At 41.9% G+C, this 22,150-nt stretch overlaps 1 protein-coding gene across 6 annotated transcripts; it reads left to right on the top strand.

Annotated features, from left to right (window-relative positions):
• The first annotated feature begins 240 nt into the window (after window positions 1-240).
• On the top strand, window positions 241-21,314 carry SLC16A9 (solute carrier family 16 member 9). 6 transcript variants are annotated; one of them, XM_079975699.1, is made up of 10 exons: window positions 241-1,310; window positions 2,661-2,735; window positions 3,443-3,523; window positions 4,021-4,125; window positions 7,807-7,870; window positions 9,100-9,328; window positions 16,004-16,147; window positions 16,576-16,671; window positions 18,744-19,655; window positions 20,135-21,314. In XM_079975699.1, exons 6-10 carry the CDS (start codon window positions 9,133-9,135, stop codon window positions 20,317-20,319), a joined length of 1,533 nt encoding a protein of 510 aa, XP_079831825.1. In that variant the 5' UTR covers window positions 241-1,310; window positions 2,661-2,735; window positions 3,443-3,523; window positions 4,021-4,125; window positions 7,807-7,870; window positions 9,100-9,132; the 3' UTR covers window positions 20,320-21,314. The 6 variants fall into 6 exon arrangements, with proteins under 6 accessions (XP_079831825.1, XP_079831828.1, XP_079831824.1 ...); XM_079975698.1 differs by lacking the exon at window positions 241-1,310 and adding an exon at window positions 1,784-2,172; XM_079975702.1 differs by lacking the exon at window positions 3,443-3,523.
• Window positions 21,315-22,150: the final 836 nt, after the last annotated feature.

Here is a 22,150-nt window from a genome sequence, read left to right as displayed (position 1 = left end):
TTTATAGTACTGAAATGCTGTCTTTGTGTATGGTTGCTATTATGTTGCACTGTAATGAAATTGGTTGATGTGGGAACGTGTTTTAGTTGGCTTGCAAGGAGCCTTCAGCTCGCCACCTTTTGCAGAGAGACATGTGGAGGTGAAGGGCTGCTTTTGTGGTATGAACACGTGGGGGCCCTGCGTTATGTCACCTCAAACAGCAGCAGGGGCCCCTCCAAGGTTAAGGTTGTGTTTTGTGCTCAAGGGCACAGCCCCGGCCCTTCTCCAAGAGCAGTCCTTCCTCATGTCCACAAAGGCAAAATTTCCGGGAGCGCGCACACTAATGAAATGTGGTGCACTCGCATTGCTGCCTTGAGAAGTGGTGCGTGCACAACATTAGCCACAATCCATGTCTACCCCGTATCTACTCTTTTGTTCCTTATGAAATACCGTGTCCCCCAAAACAACTTTGATCCAAATTGAGAAACAGAATGACCTAGCAGCACTTTAAGCTAATGTGTACATAGCAATAAATGCAAGCTTAAATGTTAGGAAACCTGGTCTTTACAGCCCTAATCGCCCATTTCAGTAACTATCTTAGAAAATGATGTGAACAGAAAAGGGTCTGGGAAATTCCCTCATATCCAGGTTTTTGTATGTTCCTGGTATTAGGACGAATGGTAAGAAAGGACCTAGCCCTGCTTTGCTTAAATATGGAGGAAGGAAATAGTTATCTTGCTTTTAACTATTTTAGGGGTTCTTATATACCATGTGTGATCTTTTAATCCTTTGCCAAGCCCTTTTATTTCCTGGTGTACGAACAATGGAGTGATCCAGGGTGTGTAGCTCATCCAACGAACTTTTTATTGCCCCACTTTTAACGATACACAGAGTTAACAGGGAGATTTCGCTGGAATGCAAGAGACTTGAGAAGCACCTCTATGGCCTCTTTCTGCATGCGAGATGCAGAAAGGTATAGGTTTGAGTCCGGGATGTGAGATTAGGCTGCTTTAGGAAGCTTGGAGTGAAGTGTGTGCACGGTGCCAAATGCAGAACATAAAAGCAAGGCTATAGAAATGCTGCAATGTCTTGCCTTGACAATTGTTTTTGCAAAGCCAGCACTCTTCAGCTGCTACCTCCATTGTGTCAGAGAAAGCTGCTCCCAGATTAAAGGACAAAGCAGATAACTCTCTCTTTGTGTGTGTTTCAAACCAAGGCAACTCACTCTGCTCTACCTAGCATTAGAAGCATCAGCATAAAGAGATTCACCCCAAACTTGACCCGCGCAAAACAGAGCCAACCGTAGAAAAAGCAAGCCTGTCGTTACCAAGGTGTGTGCAGGGCTTTGAGGCGAAGACTTGCGCCGAAGTTGTTTGAGGTGCTTAAGAAAACGCGTAACGGGGAGTTTTTAAAAAGTGACTTTTTCAGTTCGGGTCTCCGCCCGTGAACGCTTGCAAAGGCACTCCTATGTGTGTGTGTTAGCTTCACCCCTCGCTAACCCCGCGGCGCGCGACGGATAAGCCGCGGGGGACGCAGGGAGGGAGGTGGGCGAGGTGGGGGCTTCCCGCCACCACCACCACCTCCTCCCAGGGGCAGGAAGGCCGCCGACTTCGGCACCCAGCAGCAGCCTCCGCTGGACGGCGGCATTTCCCGCCTCGCTGCCTCGAAAAGGCGCCGCCTGCTGCCCATCCCCGCCCCTCTCTCTTCTTTGCAGGGCCAGCCAGCCAGAGGTTTATGGGGACAGACGGAGGCGCCTCAGCCGCCTTCTCTCTCTCTCTCTCCGGCGGCGGCGGCGGCGGCGGCGGCTGCAGCCCGAGCCTCTGCAGCGCCGCCTTTTTCCTCAGCAGAAAGGAAAACACACACAACACGCACACGCCCCACACGCTCGCTTAGTTACAACCGGTTTGTACCGGCCGCCGGCTCTGGCTGCCTCCACACGGCAGCGCCTCCCCGCCGGAGGATGAAAGGAGCCCGGGAGGGCGGCGGGGGAGAAAGAGCTCGGCGCAGGAAGGCGGCCCGCGCGCCCACCGGCCGGCAGGCTAGCCGCCTCCCTCTCTCCCTCCAGCGGCCTCTCTCGGCCTCCGGGCGCAAATATATAGAGGGCCGCCCCCCGCCCTGGGGGTGGGTGGGATCCCTGTCGCCGCAGAGCGAGCCTTCCTTGCTTGCCCCCCCGCCCCCCCGGGACGGCGGCAGGTAAATAGAGGGGTGGGTGGGGGGACAGAGGAATATTTAGGGGGCTGGGGGTGGGTGGGGGATTGCTGTGTCACACTGGGGGCTGGGGCGGGAGGGGCAGCAACTTTATTAGCAGCAGGGAGGTGGGGGGAATTAAAATATTAAATAAAGACTGCCTGGACTAGGGATGTATGGTGCAAAGGGGAGCCAGACAGGAGACTGCAGGAGTGTCGTGGGCTGCAGACGCGGGGAGGTTTCTGCATCAGGTTTCTGATTGAGCCGCTTGCTGTGCTTTTTAAGCGAGCAAGTCGCCCCCCGCCCCAAAACAACGAGCAAGCGCGGGTCGCTGCCAAGAGAGCACATAGCTTTTGCTCAGGTTGCTTCTGCAGGTTACAGATCTTCTCCCCGTGCACGCTCCCCCCCCCCCGACGTAGTGGGATTTGGGATTTGCTGCTGAGCAAGCATGCATTGGACTATGATGTTAATTAACTTCTTCTCTTTTTTTGCAGTAATGCTATGGCAGGGCAGCGAAAGCTTCATTTCCTGGTTGTCTGCACCGGGGGATTCTAGCCAGCTTTCGTGAGGTTAACTCGCTGATATTTGTCCTTTCTTAGGCTTTTCTCTCTCTCTCTCTCTCTCTCCCTCTCTCCCCCCCCCCCTACGGAGCTTAATACTAAAAACTCATGCAGGCTGTTTCAGCTTGTTATCCCGCAAACCTCCCATGTGCATTGATGGCCATTGTATAAACAAGCAGGAATAGAAGACGCAGGGTTTTTTAAATTCCTCAAGTTTTGGTTAGAACTGTATGTTGTCGACAGTTAGCGCACTACTCCCAAGTTAATTTTGCCCCTGCACACTGTACCCACTGTCATCTGGAAGAAGCATGCTTGTTTTATGTTATGTGAACACAAGGTGTTTCCTGTGGTTAATGAGCTACAACTGTCAAAGGTGGTTGTCCCACCAGTGACACATAAGCGAAAAAGCTACATTTGTTCTGAGGGAAGGAAATGTTAACACTGTTAAATAGGCTACTTTTGGAGTTTGGGTCTCAGGCTGGTGCTAAGGAGTCCCATTGATGGTTTAACCAACTTTAAATATACCGTAATTTCGATAGAACACTTAATACATTACTGCCATGTTATCTTATTTGCCCTTGCAAGACTCTTGCTCTTTTTACTGATGGAAGACATAAGAGGTAGTTCCCCTTCAGTCATCTGCTGAGTGCCAGGATTTGAATCCAGAGTGCAGAGTCCAAATTTCTTTCCAATAAATTCCTTTTCTTTGGTCATAGTTTCAAGATTAGCTGCAAGCTCATCCCTTAAACGAGAACGTCAAAGTGCCTTAAGGACAACAAGGTGTTCTTTATTTAAAGGTACTTTAATTTCTACATAGGTTTATCATGTCCCCTCTTTTTAAAATTTCATTATGGAAACTTAATTAAGTGTATTGTTAACATTCAAGCATGAGGTTATCACTGTGTTTAAGCCTATCCTCAACTTGCCTCAAGATACCCTGAGAGTTAAAGGGTATAAATGTGTTGAGGCTGAAGTGCATGTTATCTTATGACAGCCTGGAGTTAAGTGTGTGTCTCTGGAAGTTAAGATTATTTTGAAGTTTCATTTTATAAAGCCAGTTGTATGTCTGAGGAGGTTTTTCTACTTCACAACTTAGTGTTAAAATACTAGAACTGGTCCCCCCCTATTAAAAATAACCCCCTCCCATGTTTCTTATTGGTTTGCCCCCTGATGGCACTCCAGTATTCTTGAAGGCTGTCTTTTATTAGACGATGATTTCGGGGTTTTTGTTGTTGTCAGCTGTGGACTAAGTAAGGAGACAGTCTTCCTGTTTTTGTTGTTTTTTTGTTGTCAGTTGTGGATTAAGTAAGAAGGAAGGATTGGAAACACCAGGAAGCAGATATGCCAGACACTTAAGGCTGCATTGCTAAAGTTAGCTGATTTGCTGTGACCGCTTCTGGTAAGTTAAACCCTTTTCTTTAATTATCCTTGCATTTTCCACATTTTCCTCTGCTTGTGTGCCACCCTTTCTCCAAGATGCTCAGGGTAGGATATGCAGGATTATCTAATTTTATCCTCCCAACAACGCGCTCTCTCTCTCTCTCTCTCTCTCTCTGTGTGTGTGTGTGTGTGTGTATGAGAGAGAAATGGATGGATGGGTGGCTATCCAGTGAGTTTCATGACCAAGTGTATCTTTGAACCCAGTTCTCATGTGTACTTGACTAAAACTCTATCCTATAACAAGGCAGAAATTCAGCTACAACCAACTAGTGGTTCGCAGAATTCTTACAAGGAATGTTGGACTATGTGAACCTTGGGTCTCCTCCAACAAAACACTTCTTACGTTAAGCAAGAATGCATGCTCAGGATCACTTAGTGCAGATTAGTTGTGCTTTAACTGTTCAGAGGTCTTGATTATTCAGTTCTGCTGTGCAAATTGAAAGCACTTTAGTGGGCCATGGGGAATCTACTTTAAAAACCAAACAGTAGACCAAGCAACACTATAGTTGGTAACTCCTGCACAATATTATATTGGTTGTCATTGTCTTTTTTTCAGTCTGTGTGCAGTCTGTGTGATCTGTGTGCAGATCATAGCGTTGCCTTGATCTGACTTCTAGATAAGTGCCGAAACATGTTAAAATAAGACTGCTTCCCTCAGTTAACCATTGTTACCTAAACAAACACAACTAAATCAATGCAAACATTTAGTGGTTATTTTCTAAAAGTATTTTCAGCTGTTTAATGTCAGGCGTCATGAAAGCTCAGTACAACTTCCCCTCAGTCTTATTAGTGCAATTCCATGTAGCATTGCATTCTTTCTATGCTACTGTTTATCAATTTGACAGGTTTTTTTTGGGGGGGGGGAAGACACTTGGCAAAAAGTTATTGTGAGTGAATAGAAATGTCTGAAAACAGGAACAATAACCCTTGTGCTTTGCTTCTCTGCACAAAGTGTTGAAGTGGAAATAATTAGTTTCTGTTTAACCAAGAGCGTGATAGGATTGTAGGCTATTGAGAACAGTGCTTTCTAGAGTGTTGGGCAAGAGATGTTAAATTTGTTAACCACAAACGGAAAACAGATTTTATCTGGAAACCAGGTAACGTAAAGGAAGTTCACTTATTAGTGATCTCTGAGAATGTGTATTGTTTGTCATAAGCAGCTCTGAAGTGGTTTGGGGATACTGTGAGGTAATAAATAGTTCAGATCTGTGTATAATTTAAGAGGAAGTTTGCCGTATGGGTGAGTAGGAGAACAACCCTATAAAACCCTGCATCCCTTCTTTAAAATAAGAACCCAGTTGCATGGACTTACTGAAATGGAGACGAGACTCTGAAAGGAGCCGACATGGATTGCGGCATGTAAGATTACAGCTTTCAGATGTTAGACTTTGTAACTAAGATGTCAGCTGGCAGCTTGATTCAAGAAGCCATTGGAAATGCCTCTTGCTATTTAGCAATCCAGTGATGTGCTTTTTATTTATTTAAACAGTAAGCTCATTTCCTCCTCCTGGTTATATTTTTCTTCTCTGACAGTTCAGAAGCCATGAAATGTGAATTGGGAATACATTTTTATTTTATGAAATCTAGCCTTTGGTGGGTAGACAAGGGCCCTAATCCAGTGAGTGTGAATGTTTTAAGTTGCACTGAAACTAATGGCACAAGTTAGTCACAGCTATCTGGTATCCAACACTTTCACTGGGACTTACCTGAGTAAGTTCCTTTAATCATTAGGACCTACTTCCTGAGGGGATAGGTAGAATCAAGTTGCATGCCAAAACTTAACTTTTGTAGAAACAGGGCCAAGTGTAGAGGAGTTAAAAATTTTATTTACAGCTTTCTGATTACCAAAGAAATAAGAAAACTAAATAAAAGCTTTAAAAGAGAACAGAGAAATCCATGGAAATTGATGGATATGACTAATGTGAGTCCATTAATTTCATTGTGCCTACTGTGACTAGAAATTAACTGGATGCAACCCTATTTTTTCAGTAGCAATGGTTAGAAATATCAAATGGTCAGCAATTGCGAAGGCAATAACGCTTTGAGTAAAACGCCACCAATGACTAACATACGATTTTCAAATGTTATAATATTAACTTTTGGTCATTCGTATTTTAGTAACCATAAACTCTTGTACACTTCTCGTCTAGTATGAGGTTCTTTTGATCCTTAGCCTTCTACGCTCTTAGCCCCACTGCATACTAGTACAAATGTAAACATTGGTGCAGATCATGGCACCTCACACCTGTGGTCTCTTGGACTACTGCAATGTGCTCTATGTGGGGCTACCTTTGAAGGTGACCTGGAAACTACAACTAATCCAGAATGCAGCAGCTAGACTGGTGGCTGGGAGCGGCCGCCGAGACCACATAACACCAGTCTTGAAAGACCTACATTGGCTCCCAGTACGTTTCCAAGCACAATTCAAAGTGTTGGTGCTGACCTTTAAAGCCCTAAATGGCATCTGTCTAGTATACGTGAAAGAGCATCTCCACCCCCATCGTTCTACCCAGACACTGAGATCCAGCGCCGAGGGCCTTCTGGCGCTTCCCTCACTGTGAGAAGCCAAGTTACAGGGAACCAGGTGGAGGGCCTTCTTGGTAGTGGCACCCGCCCTGTGGAATGCCCTCCCACCAGATGTCAAGGAGAACAATAGCTACCAGACTTTTAGAAGACATCTGAAGACAGCCCTGTTTAGGGAAGCTTTTTATATTTGGACTACTGTATTTTAATATTTTGTTGGAAGCCACCCAGAGTGGCTGGGGAAACCCAGCCAGATGGGCAGGGTATAAATAATAAATTATTTATTATTTATTATGTAATTTGGCAGACCTCTAGCAACTTTTTGTGGGGATGCCTCTTGCCCCCAACCCCATGCATCAAGCTGTTTTTGGATGGGATATTTGTTTTTTTGGGGAGCTGCTATATTTGCTTGTTTATTTTGTTTGCAAAGAGAAGTGTATAAAAACAACCTCTACTTCTCATAAAATAGCTAAGATAGTGTGGTGGCTAAAAGTGTGATCTGGGAAGATCCAGTCTTGCCTCTTATAGCTACAGACTAACTTGAAAGGCTTCAGGCAACTCACTGTTTCCTCAGTCTCAGCAACCCAGACTGCAATATGGGGTTATACTGGCCTATTTTACAATTGGAAGGGTTCCTGAGATAAGTGTACATGAAGTGAACATGTGGGATCCATTACATAAATGTTGTTTGTTGGGCATAATTATGTAATATTCAGTTCCAAACATTGGGTTTAAAGGTCAATATTATCTTATCTATAGGGGGGTAAAATGATTATACATTAAGGACAAGTCATTGCCAGGCAATAAATAAAATCAACCGTCACCTTAGAGTTCTGTAAATCATTATAAAATATTGCAAGTTTCAAAGCTTACTTGCATTGACCTCCTTTTTACTTTCCTTCGGTCCAAGGCTGCTGTCAAGAACTTGAGTGATGGTAGGAGTTGGGTCATGATTTTTCTTTCTGTCTGCTTGTTACAGAGAATATGATCTTTTGAAGTTGGCATGAAAGTGTATAAAAATCAACCTCATACCAGAATTTCCTATTTCCATGTTCATTTCCACTACTTGGTACAGTAAGAGTTGCTTCGGTTTCATGTACCTGATATTTCTTTGCAGGTTGAATTGCCAAATACACCAAAAACAACATGTTCTAGAAGACTGAATGACAAGATTCTATTCTGTAAGTAATATACTTTTCCCTTTGTAATATTTATACGGAAGGCCTTCCTTCCTTCCTTCCTTCCTTCCTTCCTTCCTTCCTTCCTTCCTTCCTTCCTTTCTGGATTTTCTTTTAACTTGAAATGCATGATGCAATTGATATTTCTATGTCCTTCCCATTGTAATTCTGACTATCCTTCTTTCTTTTACAAAAATGAATCATTATTTGTAATACAGTGGTGCCTCACAAGACAAAATTAATCTGTTCCGCGAGTCTCTTCGTCTTGCTGTTTTTTCGTCTTGCGAAGCATGGCTATTAGCGGCTATTAGCGGCTTAGCGGCTATTAACGGCTTAGCGGCTTAGCGGCTTTAAGAAAAAGGAAACAAACTCGCAAGAACTCACAAGACGTTTCGTCTTGCGAAGCAAGCCCATAGGGAAACTCGTCTTGCGAAGCACCTCAAAAAACGGAAAACTCTTTCGTCTAGCGAGTTTTTCGTCTTGCGAGGCATTTGTCTTGCGGGGCACCACTGTACTTATTTTGCATCCTCATGCTTTTTGACATTTGGATATACTGTATTCGGTTTCTGTAGAAACGAAGATTATGCTAAATCCTCTGCCTTGGGAACCAAAACCTCTGATTGTTTTCTGGTTAATTACTTTATATTACACAACATACCTTCAACTATCTTTGGGAATTCAGATTGTGTTCACATGGTACATAGTCTCAGAATAGTCAACCCTATCCAGCTATTGTGGCATCCTTCAAAGCAAGCAAACGTGTTCCTTTCTGCCTCCTTGCAAAACAAACATTTCTCCAAACTTTGGTTCCACAATGTGAGGCCAGCAGCAAGTTGCAAGTGCTCTTAATGGGAGCTTCTGACCAGTCATGATGTTGAGGGCAGTTTTTAAAACACCACTGTCAAATATTTCATTCAGTAAACCTGAACTGGCTCCCAGGTCATTGTTACATTAATTCTAAGACCATAGTACCCAGTCCTAGGCAATCTGAACACCACCTGTTAGTAGGATGAGACTTCCAGGTTTTTTAAGACACTTGGGGTATGTTGCAAACTTTCAGATCTTTGTATATTTACAATGAGCTCTTCATGGAGTTTAGGCAACTGGGTCAGCTAAGAGCCAGTTCACATAGTATGTATTTCCCAGAGGAAGAATCTGTCTCCAGTTCCCTTGGTGCTCTGTGTTCCTTCTTATCAACTCTGTTTTCTATTTCTTTGCATTCTTTTATATAGAGCTGCTTTTGACCCTTGAATTTATCCTGGAAAATGGTGTTCCAGAAGTCACCAGATGGTGGATGGGGCTGGATGATTGTACTGGTGTCCTTCTTTACCCAGTTCTTGTGCTATGGATCTCCATTAGCTGTTGGAGTTCTCTATCTAGAATGGCTGGATCTATTTGGAGAAGGAAAAGGAAAGACTGCATGGGTTGGCTCCCTTGCAAGTGGAGTTGGACTACTTGCAAGTAAGTCTTTTAGATAAAGCATATGATTTAAAATGAAGTGTTTACTTATTAAATGCTTTTAAAATGCATATACGTTATCTTTAAATTTCTGGCCTGAAAGAAATGAATTCTTTTAAGAATAGTTCCTTGCATATATTAGAATAAGAATATAAAGAAAGAAAATGTCATTTGACTGTCGTCAAGTTGAAAACATGCAACTTTTGAGAAATTGCAAATAACTAAAGTAAATTGGCATGATGGCTTGGAGTAAGGATTGACTTCTAATGAAAATTAGGTAAACATATTCTCTTTCCTGATAACATGCTTTGGATTGTGTGGTTTTACCCAGAAGCTAGTCCCCAGCACTGAATTCAATTGAATTTATTCATAGTAATTGTTCTTAAGATTGCAAGCTTAGCAGACAGTAGGAAAGCCAATGTAGATGTTGCTGAAGCCAGCTTGTGTGAGCAGTGTAATAATACTTGACGTAGGAAGATGGAAGATTGTAGCAGCTATTTTCAGGGCTAGAAAACCTGAAATATGCAATTTTTCAAATAATAGAAATAGCTACTGCAGTCTTATACACTTATCTGCTTCAGGTGTTAGTTGAAACATGAAACAAGAAATAGAAAACCTTCAGAAGTGAAACATCTGCACCAGCTTTTAATGCAAATAGAAAGTCCAGTTTTGTAAGTTCACCACAACCCGAAGGAGCTATGTTTATTTTGGAAATAGTTCAAATGGTGGGTGCCATCCAGAGAATGTTGGGCACATGTCTGATCTTTTGAAATGATTTTTCAGTGTTTGTGGTATTTTTAAATACTGCACAATTCAGTGGAGGGACAAGGTGCTGTGAAAAGTGAAAATTTCTTACCCTGGTCGCTGAAAAGTTCAGTAAGGAAGCAGACACTGTTTTCAACCTGCAGAGCTTTCTCTTGAAATTTTTTTTTAAGCAGAAAACTTGAATTTGTAATATGATAATTGTAAGCTGTAAGCTGGACTCTAATCCTTTGAGCTCTCAAAGTCATGCTGTGAAACTAATTTTCTTAAATGTAAGAAGTTGATGAACCAGCTTTTATACAATTCCACATGATATCTTCGCACATAACAGTGAGTGTTGTAACTTAGAAAGACCCACTATTTATTGGGCATCTCAATTAAACTGTGGTTTCCAGTTGTAGTTTTGAGGCAAGCTGCTTGCCTTACACAGGCAGAGCTTTCCAAATTGTGTGTCATGACACGTTAGTGTGTCGGCTGCAGTGTGTAGGTGTGTCGTCCAAATCTCCCCATGTTCCTCCCAGGGCTGGAAGGGGGTTAGTTTAACCTCCAGTTTGCTAGTAAAACTGAATTACAAAATGATGCATGTCTAAAAAGTGTGTCACCAACATGAAAGTTTGGAAAACTCTGGTGTAAAGTGTTGATTTGGATGTCGTGGCAAGGTGAATAAAATATGTACCTTCTGCAGACCACACAGGCTTTAAAAACTGTTCTTGGTCCTTATAGTAGACTGGGGCAGCATGGCTGGCAGGGACCAAATTTGTTGCAGAAGGTCCCACACAACCGTATCCCTCTCTTCTCCAGCACAATCTCAAGTTTAATACTGGGATTTAGTGTTTGCCTTTATATCCTGTCTTTCCTATTGAGAGCTCAAGGTGGTACATGGAGTTCTGTCCTGTCCTTTCATCCTCACTACAGCTCTGCGAGGTAGATGAGAAAGAGTAACTGGCCTAAGGACTCCATGGCTAAATGAGGCTTTGAAACTATGTCTCCCCAGTCCTAGCCTGGTACTCTGTATCACCAACACCACATCACTCTGCCTCTCAGGGATTCAATCCAAGACAGGATTTTGCCCATAAAATATGATTTTAAAGATTATTTTTTTATGCGGTGATGAAGTTTGGATCAAAATATTTATCACCGGTGCTTATGAAGAAAAACGCATTACCCTTGAAAAGTGATTTGCTGGATTTCAAGGATATTTAAGCTTTAGAAATGGCATTGCCGGCTGCAGGAGGGAAGGCTATCCTGTTTCCCTCTCCATGGCAACCAAGGCTCTTTGGAGGTGCCTCATCAACCAAAGCAAGAAAGATGTATAGCAAAACATCCAGCCTAATTTCCCAAGTCGTAAACTCTCACAACACCCCTGCTAGTGAAGAGGAAAAAAAACCCACTTGATTTTTTTTCTTACAGTACAGTGAGTTTTAGGCAGGGGTCAGCAAACTTTTTCAGCCATGGGCCAGTCCACCGTCCCTCAGACCATGTGGTGGGCCAGACTATATTTTGAAAAATAAATAAATAAATGAACAAATTCCTATGCCCCACAAATAACCCAGAGATGCATTTTAAATAAAAGGACACATTCTACTCATGTAAAAACACGCTGATTCCTGTCCGCAGGCCGAATTTAGAAGGCAATTGGGCTGTATCCGGCCCCTAGGCCTTAGGTTACCTACCTCTGGTTTTAGATAATTCTTAGTGAAATAGAGCCTCATTTATTGAATGCTCCCTGTGCTCTTCTAAATGCTAGATGTGCAAGGGATAACTAATTTGGATAACCAAGAGCTGGTTACTGATATTTCTTCCTTTTCTGTCAATATCTATAGCTGTAGACAATAAATGTACTGGTTTTGTGTAAATGAACATTTATTATTTTAAATATTATGGGGTGAAAACACTCAAAATTTTGCAAGTCCTTCATGTTTATTTTTTTCCATTGATTTAAATGGTACTAAAGTGTGCCTAATTTAGTTTGGATCCAGCCCATTGTGTTTATTTTTTAAAAGCAAATGCAGTTTTTCTCTCTTCCTTGACCTATGTGCTGTGTTATCACTGTTTATATACCTATAATTATTATCTATATTTTAGATGTAATGCTCATGAACATTCAAATGAAAGCATGAAGCTTTTGCCCTTGAATTCTGACATCTACATTGGTGAGATCTAAATCTACCATCGGTTTCTCCTGAACCTTTAGGGCTTGGTGGCATATAGTTTTACGGAGTATTACCGGAAGAAATACCAAGAAAAAAGTTTTTACCATTAACCATGGCTTTAATAGGGACGCAGGTGGCGCTGTGGGTTAAAGCCTCAGTGCCTAGGGCTTGCCGATCGAAAGGTCGGCGGTTCGAATCCCTGCGGCGGGGTGCGCTCCCGCTGCTCGGTCCCAGCGCCTGCCAACCTAGCAGTTCGAAAGCACCTCCGGGTGCAAGTAGATAAATAGGGACCGCTTACCAGCGGGAAGGTAAACGGCGTTTCCGTGTGCGGCTCTGGCTCGCCAGAGCAGCGATGTCACGCTGGCCACGTGACCCGGAAGTGTCTCGGGACAGCGCTGGCCCCTGGCCTCTTAAGTGAGATGGGCGCACAACCCCAGAGTCTGTCAAGACTGGCCCGTACGGGCAGGGGTACCTTTACCTTTACCTTTATGGCTTTAATGCCTCCCTAAATATCTGGAAATTCAACACTTCAACTGTGTGTCTGCTGCCAAAAATGGATCCCCGTGTTTGGCTCTCATTTTATAAAACTAAATAAAATTTATACCTATGTCCTCAAATTTCCCCATGCCTTCTGCCAGCAGCCACCAGTGAGGGAACAGGGAAGGGAACATAATGACATGGAAATGTCTACCAGACATTGCAGAGGCAGAGGACAGCTGCTGCTAAACCACAGAGCTTCCATCATTGGCAGCAGCTTCTAGTTTAGCATAACTTCTACTTCGGTCCTTAAAAGTGCATATTATCTTGGTTACTATGCCCCATTTCCCCAAGCAAACCAGAAGAGCATATAGCTAGAGATGGCTTATAGTTCCCCTCCCTTTGCCAGAATATTGAAGATGCTATGGCAGAGTCAACAGTTGCTAGCTTGCTGTCCTGACCCGAGGCAGGTACCCATAAAGCACAGCAGCCTGGTGGTTGCAGCACTATGGAAAGCTCCAAGTGAGCAGCTGTGCTCTGGCAAAAACTGAAGGTGGAGTGGGGTCTTTTGAGTCCATCTGTCCCATTCACCCAGCCCATGGCTCCGCTCTCCTGCCGGAAGAATGCATGTTTTTAAAGGGCCAACTCCCTGTCCAGAAGGAGTGCTTCCTTCTGCATTGACTCCCCAGGTAAAACGGGCTTACGGGGAAGATGTCTACAAGCATCCTGGTTCAGATTCTGCAGCCTCCTGATCACCAGACTCAGGCTCAGCCTGTGAACCCAGGTCTAGTGTTAGAGCAGCCCCAGATTCATCAGGCTCATCCCTCCTCTGACCAGAGCTTGAGTGCAGGACAGTAAAGCACTTGTACATTTTGTCTTCTGCATGCACTTCTGTAGGTCCAGGCTTAGGTCTCCTGCCTATGACTGCATGCACTGCCAGGTCAGACATACTTACCATTGCTAACAATGCTCTTTGATACCTTGTCTATTTCTTATTAAATAGCTTGCACTAATACAATCCCATTGCTGGTATGTGGTTGCAGTTTGCAACTAACTCACTCATTGTTGTAACAATGTAGCACATCACTTAATTCATGACAGCTCGTTAAGATATAGTGGCAAATTAGTCTATTCTGAAGTCTTCCATAGTACTCCCATTTTTGTGACATGCTATAAAATTTGCTGTGTAAGTAGACCACTTTAGAGTTAAGCTTTTTTTAAACCAGCTCAGCGAAAAAACTTAATACATTATGCCAGCCTCTTAGCAAGAAATAACTGTTTTCCTGCACATTGCCTGGCACACTGATAGTTTCTATTGATAGTTTCTACATTTAGTTTCTTTAAGGGTCCCTATCAGCTTCATTTGAATGAAGTTTTGTGGAAGACTACAGAATCCTGACTTGGGAGCAGGGACCTGTTGTCTTGTACAGTTCCTTGCTGCATCAGTATAACTCTTCTATTAACACTCTGTTGATATTATCTTATATTTAAAAGAAGTTCTAAAAAGAATTTCCAAAAAAGTTGAAGATTTTTTGGGGAAGGTATCTATCTGCCTGGCTATTGTGAGAATAGAGTACTGGACTAGATGGGTTTTAGGCCTGATTCAGTAGATCTCTTCTTAGGTTCTTGAGTGATGCTCAAGGTTTACTGAAATAACAGAAGAATGTTGTAATGATAGAGAGGTTTAGTTTCTGGATTTCTTGTGATACGCCATTTTACCTTTGCCATTAGATCAAACATCCACTGGGGTAAGCACTGCCAGCATAGAACTGTGCATCTATTTTGCTTACTTGGTCAAGCGAAATTATTAAGAACAACTTTCTCTCCAGTTGAAATCCTAGCCATGCTTGCTTAGAAGTAATTTAATGGAAATATTTATGCTTATGTTTCCTGCCCCCTTTTTAGGATTACAGCGTTTTGTCTCATCAGTTATGTATGCCGCTGATCAAATAGCATGTCTGCTCCCAAGTCCCTGCTTTGAGTCTAGGAATGTAGGAAGTTGCCTTATAAGTCAGAACAATTGGCCCATGTAGTGTCTACACTGACTGACAGCAGCTGTGCATGGCTCTAGGCAGGTGGCTTTCCTAGCCCTAACTTAAGATGCTAGGGATTGAAAGATCTTGGGACCTTTTGCATGTAAAATATGTGTTCTACAATATCTGGCAAACATCTGGAAAGATTTGTAGGAAAAAATACTGTAGGAAGATTGCAGGCAATATGTATTTGTGTCTGCACCAGTTAGTGCTGTTGTATATTCTATATTTTGATTATGTTCTTTTGGGGTTAAACAACTATTTTATTCCTCTGAAATGTGAGCTTTCAGGGCTCTTTTAGTAGCCAACCCAGAAGCAGGAGAAGTAATAAAGGACATTGTTGCTAGATAAAACGGATTTGTCAGCAACACACCGTAGAGAGTGGCACAGTGGGAGCTTGTCTCACATAAAGCTGCTCCCCTGTAAAACTAGTTGCATACAAAGTTAACAGTTCTTGATCAAACATATTTTCAGGGTGGGTCCTGACTGGAGAGAGGGGGGTACCTAGTGAACCCTCAGGATTTCAGGCAGTACTCGGGTAGCAGCCTCTTATCCTGCACAAGGTCACAAGGCCAGGGGAAAGAGGTTCGGTTTTTCAGAAATCGCCTTGCATAATTTGCACTGTGAATGCTTTGGGGACAGTAATGCATTTCTGCCTGTTTTTATAAGTTTAACTTGTTAAATGTGTAAATATATATGTAAGCCCTCATGATCCATACAGAGGAGATTGAAGTCCAAAGGATATAGGTAAAATCAAGCATGTTCTTAAAGAATAAATTTGTGCTTTTTCAAGTGTAGCTGTACAATACTCTTTGTTATAAAATTGCTTAATTTTTCACCTAGCTTGAGGAAATCCAACAACGGGTATACTAGGTGGAAGCACTAACCATGGCACACTGTAGATGGACGGGAGGGACAAGGACTACAGAATTATTTCAAACTCTAGTTGGGCAGAGATCATGTGGGGAAGCAGATGTTGGTGAAAGAGTAGGTAGCCTCACTGACTCTTGGAGCCATAACTGGACCACTATTTCCTGGTTCAGCCAAGACATAAACAACTGATTGGAAACAGAGAGGTGATCTCAGTTCCCCATGCGTCATGGATTTTTTAAAAATAGATGCCTTCTTTCATATTGAGAGCAATTCTGCTAAGGGGAGAAATCTCTTTAGCGCTTGCTTATGGAACATTCTTTTCTTTTCTTTTCTTTTCTGTTCTTTCCTTTTCACAATTCACCCCTCTTCTTCTTAAATAGGTCCTATTTGCAGTTCATGTGTATCTGCTTTTGGAGCAAGACCTGTAACAATCTTCAGTGGCTTTATGGTTGCCGGGGGTTTGATGATGAGCAGCGTTGCACCCAATATCTACTTCCTGTTTTTTTCCTATGGAATTGTTGTTGGTAAGAATCACGAGAGATTATTTTTGAACAACCCCTAAACTATAAAGGGGGTTGGAAGGGGTTGTGTGTCTCGATTTCAAAATTAAAATGTCAAATCTCCCTTTTATTTGTAGCAGCAAAGAATTATTATATTTCTATACCACTTAATATATAAAAAAATCACTAAGCGGCGTACAAAAAACTGAAGCAACAGCAGATAACTTAATTCTTGTGCAGTTTTGATGAATTCAAAAACGGCTTATAGGCAGCTGCCTCACGAGCCTTCTTCAGGTGAATGGAGGTTGTGTAGCATTGGGGGCGCTTTGTGAGTTTCACTTCCAAAATGGCTCTTTCTGTGCTGTTTTAATTTAATGAATCAAAACTGAACCATTAGCAGTGTTAATAACAAGAGTGCCTGATTCTTTGTGATTCATGCTTTGCCTTTTTAGGACTCGGGTGTGGCTTATTGTACACAGCAACAGTAACCATCACATGTCAGTATTTTGAAAAACGCAGAGGCCTTGCACTTGGTCTAATTTCAACAGGTACCGTTTTTATCTCTATTTTGAATTACCTTATACTGGTTTAGGACTTAGTTATGGTTTCATTAGCTGTGGTTATTGCATCTTAAGTCTCATAGAAAAGTGAACTGTTTTGAATTTGGTTTGCGAACCATGGTTTGCATCTATAGTTGGTAAGCACTGTATTTGTTCTGAGCAAACTGTGATTAATGTGCTTTCCCATCTCTCCAGCATCTCAGCTTCCTAAGTCACATGCAGGTCCTGCTGGTGCCTCTGCCTTCCAGCGGAAGGGCTTGTCTAAGCAAGCTAAACCATTGGTTCATACATAGGTCATTTGGTGCCATAAGAATGATATCTCTGCATAGGCACTCACTTCCCCTTCTTTTCTGTCTTCATGTTCTCCACTTCAGCTACTTTCTTTCAGTGCAAACTCTGGGTTTGTGCTTGCCCTCCAAACCATCTTCATATCTTCATTTGCTCTCCTGGTTTGTAAGGCAATGATAAGCAATAATTTTGCTGATTTGGATGTACTGTAATGGTTTATGGTAAAGAAGTAAGCAAGTAACTGAAGCAAAATGTGAGATGGAAAGCGGTGACAGTGCACATCAGAACAGGGCATATGTCCTTAGTGCCATACCATGGTTATGGCTTATAGCCAAATGAAGTCTTAATATTTGTGCTCTTAAACCTGGCAGTAAACCATGGTTAAGCAGTATATGTGCATTTAACAGTAGTGAAGAAGTGCAAAGGATTAGATCATGAATCTGCTTCAGACTGTAGTCCATACATTTCAACCTCACTTCCTTTAGGAAATGCCTGTTTTAAAATTCAGACTTTCATGTATTTTGATACCATATAGACACATTCTGATCTCTCTTTATGAAGCTTTCTTTGTTACTTTTTGCTCCAGAGATTATTCTCTAGAAAGCAGTGTCCCTTACAGACGTGTAATTGTAACCTTTCAGCAATAACTGGTCAGAAAATCAGCATTATCTTAGACACACCTAATCCCTTTGTACCATGCCTGACAAATAAAAACAAAAAGAATGCAAAACTGTACTAGATTTTATTAATATACTTCTGGCAATTTTTTCACATACCTAATTTGTCTTCAGTTAATTCATGTTTATTATCAGTCAGAGTCAGGTCAGGTCTTATACATCAAACAAAAATGTTCTTAACAAAAATATTTAATTTTAAAGCAGGTAGTGCATGATATATGGTAGCCATGCCTGCATTCTCAAAGAAAGAGGAAACATACCACCCCAAAAAGGGAACACAGATTTGCATTTTTTAAAATGGACATGCTAATTTATATGTAGAGATTGAAAATTAGAAATGCTGACTATAATTTAAATAGAAATAAAATGCATCTCATCATAGCGAGGGAGACTGTGCCCAGGGGACCTGTGTGCTTTCTTAGTCTGCTGTCTAGATCAGGCATTCCCCAACCTTCGGCCCTCCAGATGTTTTGGACTACAATTCCCATAATCCCTGACCACTGGTCCTGTTAGCTAGGGATCATGGGAGTTGTAGGCCAAAACATCTGGAGGGCCACAGGTTGGGGATGCCTGGTTTGGATGTTAACAGTTGATGGGCCACTTCCAAGACCCATATTGTCTTACAAGTCTTTTACCTGTAAACAAAATTTTGAGTCAGACAATCTGCAAAATAGAGAACTGGTACTTGTAGACATATAGCCACCCTAACATGGTTGTTTATTTATTTAAACATATTTGTTGCCTTTACAAAGAAAATTTATGCCCATAGTGATGTCCAATACAATTATCAATAGTTCATCTTTTATTTTAACTATTTAACTTTGCAAAGCACAACCACCCTGGTAATTGCAGCCCTTCAGCCATGGCATGACAGCCCACAGAGAAGCTTGATAAATTTCCTGTTTTTGCTTGCCTGCCTGGGAGTTCCTGCCAGGCCACAGTATGGGCTGGAGTTCTTTGTTCAGCTTGATGAACGAACACAGGATTTATTATCCAGTTTCATAAATCACACGTTCAGTCAGTGGATTGTGTGGAGCATTGAAGTTGTAGGATATTTTATGAACTCATTTATATGTTTCCATTCTCTCCTTTCAGGATCGAGCGTTGGGGTTTTTATATATGCAGCATTACAGAGGGAGCTAATTGAACTGTATGGATTAGATGGGTGTCTGCTTATTGTTGGTGCATTGTCTCTAAATATATTAGCGTGTGGGAGTCTGATGAGACCTTTGCAGTCGTGTGGCTCTGCCTTACCAGAGAAGCCAATCCTCGAGAAGGTTCCAGATCAATACCTCATTTATAATGAAAGAGAAAAGAACGCTTATGAAGAAAATGTACTTGAAAAAGCCAGCAGTGAAGGAAAAGGTGTGAACCAAACATCCTGTGGTGACTGCAAGCAGGAGTCAGCAATAACTAAGAACAATCTATTAACGATAACACCACACGAGAGAGAGACTTACAGACGGAAAGTTGTAGAACGGACCTATTTCTGTAAACAGCTTGCCAAGAAAAAATGGCAGTTATATTTAGACTACTGGGGGGAAACGCTGGGACTTTTTAAAAACAAAGTATTTTCATCACTTTTTATTGCCATCTTCTTCTTTGACATTGGCGGCTTTCCTCCTTCATTGCTCATGGAAGACATTGCAAGAAGTTCCAATATTGGTGAAGATGACACTGTCATTCCTCTCATTTCTGTCATAGGCATCATGACTGCCATTGGAAAACTTGTTCTAGGAATACTGGCCGATTTTGAATGGATTAATACCTTATATCTATATGTCCTGACTTTGATATTGACTTCGGTGGCACTAGTTTTGATTCCCTTTGCCCAAAATTACATCACACTGGCAATACTTTCAGGGGTTTTGGGTTTTCTGACAGGCAATTGGTCTATTTTTCCATATGTTACAACAAAGACTGTAGGAATCGAAAAATTAACACATGCATATGGCATACTGATGTTCTTTGCTGGACTTGGAAACAGTCTTGGACCACCAATTGTAGGTAAGGCTGTGTTTTAACAGGCATATATAAGTATTCTGAGGTACTTTACAGCAGTTTGTCTGCTCTCAAGTTCTACCTGTTCAGTACTCAATTTCATAAGTTCACTCATGTCTCAATGATGCAGCAGCTTGTTTGGCAGAACAGTAACTATAACTATGGTTTGTAGATTCAGACACAATCATACTACTTTGTGGGTCCCCAAAGCAGCCTCAAACTGGATTAATGTCCTGGTTTGACAGCCCCTTGTAAGCCACAACTTAGCTAGTCTGAAGTGGCACCTGAATGCTGACAATGTCTTGCTTCATTTGCTTGTGCAGAATATTTATTTTATAATTACAATGCTGTTTTCGGGGAAATGCAGCAAGTATTCTTCCTTTTACTTTTTAACTGCCTGGCTGCTAGGTAGTAGGTTGCTTTATTTATCTGTTCTGTAAAAGCTACTTCTGACAGCTTCTCTTTTTGTTGTTGTTGCTTTTCAGGTTGGTTTTATGACTGGACAAAGTCTTACGACATAGCATTCTACTTCAGCGGACTTTGTGTTCTGTTTGGAGGGCTGCTTCTGTTGGTGGCAGCGCTGCCATGTTGGAACACCATGAACGGTAGCAATCAAGCTGAAAAGGCACTGCCAGATATTTACTCCTACAAAGTTGCTTCCAGTGTGTAGGTGACAAGTGCGGAACAGTTGCTCCTCTTTTTATAGTGCACAGCAAGATATTTTTAGTAATGTCCTCACTTATTTATGAGGCTAAAAAAACACCACAAAAATACATTTTTATACTACTTTGAAATGCTTTTAGCTAGAGCCTCTTGCCTGGATGGTGCACCCATTGCTGGGTGTGGCAGATGAAGCTCCGTTTTAGCACAAGGGGCCTTTTGCTGTTACCAGCGGTGCTGGAAACCGTAGGAGCAGATGGGGCTATTGTGCTCATATCCTGCTTGCAGGGTTCCCGTAGGCATCTGAGGGACCGCTGTGAGAACAGGATGCTTGATTAAATGGGCTACTGGCCTGATCCAGTAGGTTCTTATGTTCTTCACAATCAGAAAGCCCTGCTTGTGCCTATACAGCTACATTACAGCCTAAGGGCATTAATGTGTGTCCTTGAGCTCTAATGCACACGTTGAGCTCCTGTTGCAAGGGCTTGTTCACACACGGATCCTTTGTGTATACATGAAAGTGCACAAAGCTATCTGATACGCAGCCAGCAATGTACTCCTGTGACTTCCTTTTTCTGACACGTAGTATATACTACAGTTTCACAAGTTAAATATTTTTCCAATGGAACAAAATGTATTTTGAACCGACCTCTTGCTTTTGCTTGTCTTTGACAAAAGACGGCACATTGCTTCTCTCTTCAGAAATCTCGATAACTATGTAGTGAAAGACCTTTAAGACAATTGGACCATTATCGCCATGAATGTAATACGAATTTGAAGTGCTTGCTTCTTTGGTAAGGTAAATGCTTTCTGTTATACAATCTCATGTGTTGCCACAAGCAGGATTTGGGTCACATTACTTGTGAAGTGAACAGTATGGCATGAATTGCACTTCTAAACGCCACTGAAGATGCTGCTGTCCAAATATTTCACATTTCACTTCTCCAGAAAATGTGTTAAACCAAAATCTGTGAAACCAAGGAATAAATATAAGTTCTGAAACAACCACATGATTTTGAAATAGTTTCACCCTGTGTCAAAATTCCATTTTAGCAAAACTTGAAGGTTACTTTAATTTTTTTTTTAAAAAAACAAAAACCCAAAACAAAACTATAGGCTCTTAAGTTTCAGGAATTTCACTTTTAAATGATCACATATTTCATGGTTGCAATTGACAAGCAATCAGCCAATAGTTTTCCCTATATAGGCTTGATAGAAACAACTGGTGCTGGCATACAGTATCAACTTCTTTGTAGACTGTTTCTGTTTACTGTCATTGAGCTCTTTATGCCAAGCACAACAAAATGGAAAATTTTGCAACATGGGGGGAAAACAACAACCTCAAAGTTGTTTACAAAAAGGTAATACAATTAAATTATTGATAAGAAGAATTGACCACAATAATTTAAGGATTTCCAGAAGTTAAAGTAACAATAAACTAAAAACAGATTAAAACTCACATCAGCTTTCTAATTATCTGGGTGGGCTTGTCTAAACAAAAATGTTTTTAGCAGGTGCCAAAGAGTAAAGTGAAGGTGTCTGCCTGGTATAGGCTAGATGTTCTGCCTGGTATAGGCTAGATGCTGCCACACTAAAAGACTGAGTTCTTACAAAGGGGGAAAGGGTTCTTACGTGGCACCCATAAATAACAGTGCTAGTCCACTGACTGAAGTGGTTGAATATGGTTTCGTAGGTACACTGCTCCCATGTTTTTACCGGCTTCATATACTAATGGTAGCACCCTGAACTTGGCCAAGTAGCAAATTGGCAGCCAGTGAAAATATCTGAGGACATGTCTTGTATACCGACAAGGCCTCAACTCTTGTCAGCAATCGTGCTGC

This window comes from Podarcis cretensis (assembly GCF_951804945.1).
Source record: "Podarcis cretensis genome assembly, chromosome: 5".
In the NCBI taxonomy this organism is placed as follows: Eukaryota; Metazoa; Chordata; class Lepidosauria; order Squamata; family Lacertidae; genus Podarcis; species Podarcis cretensis.
Note: the sequence above shows the minus strand (reverse complement) of the source record. Positions and strands in the feature narration are given on the sequence as shown.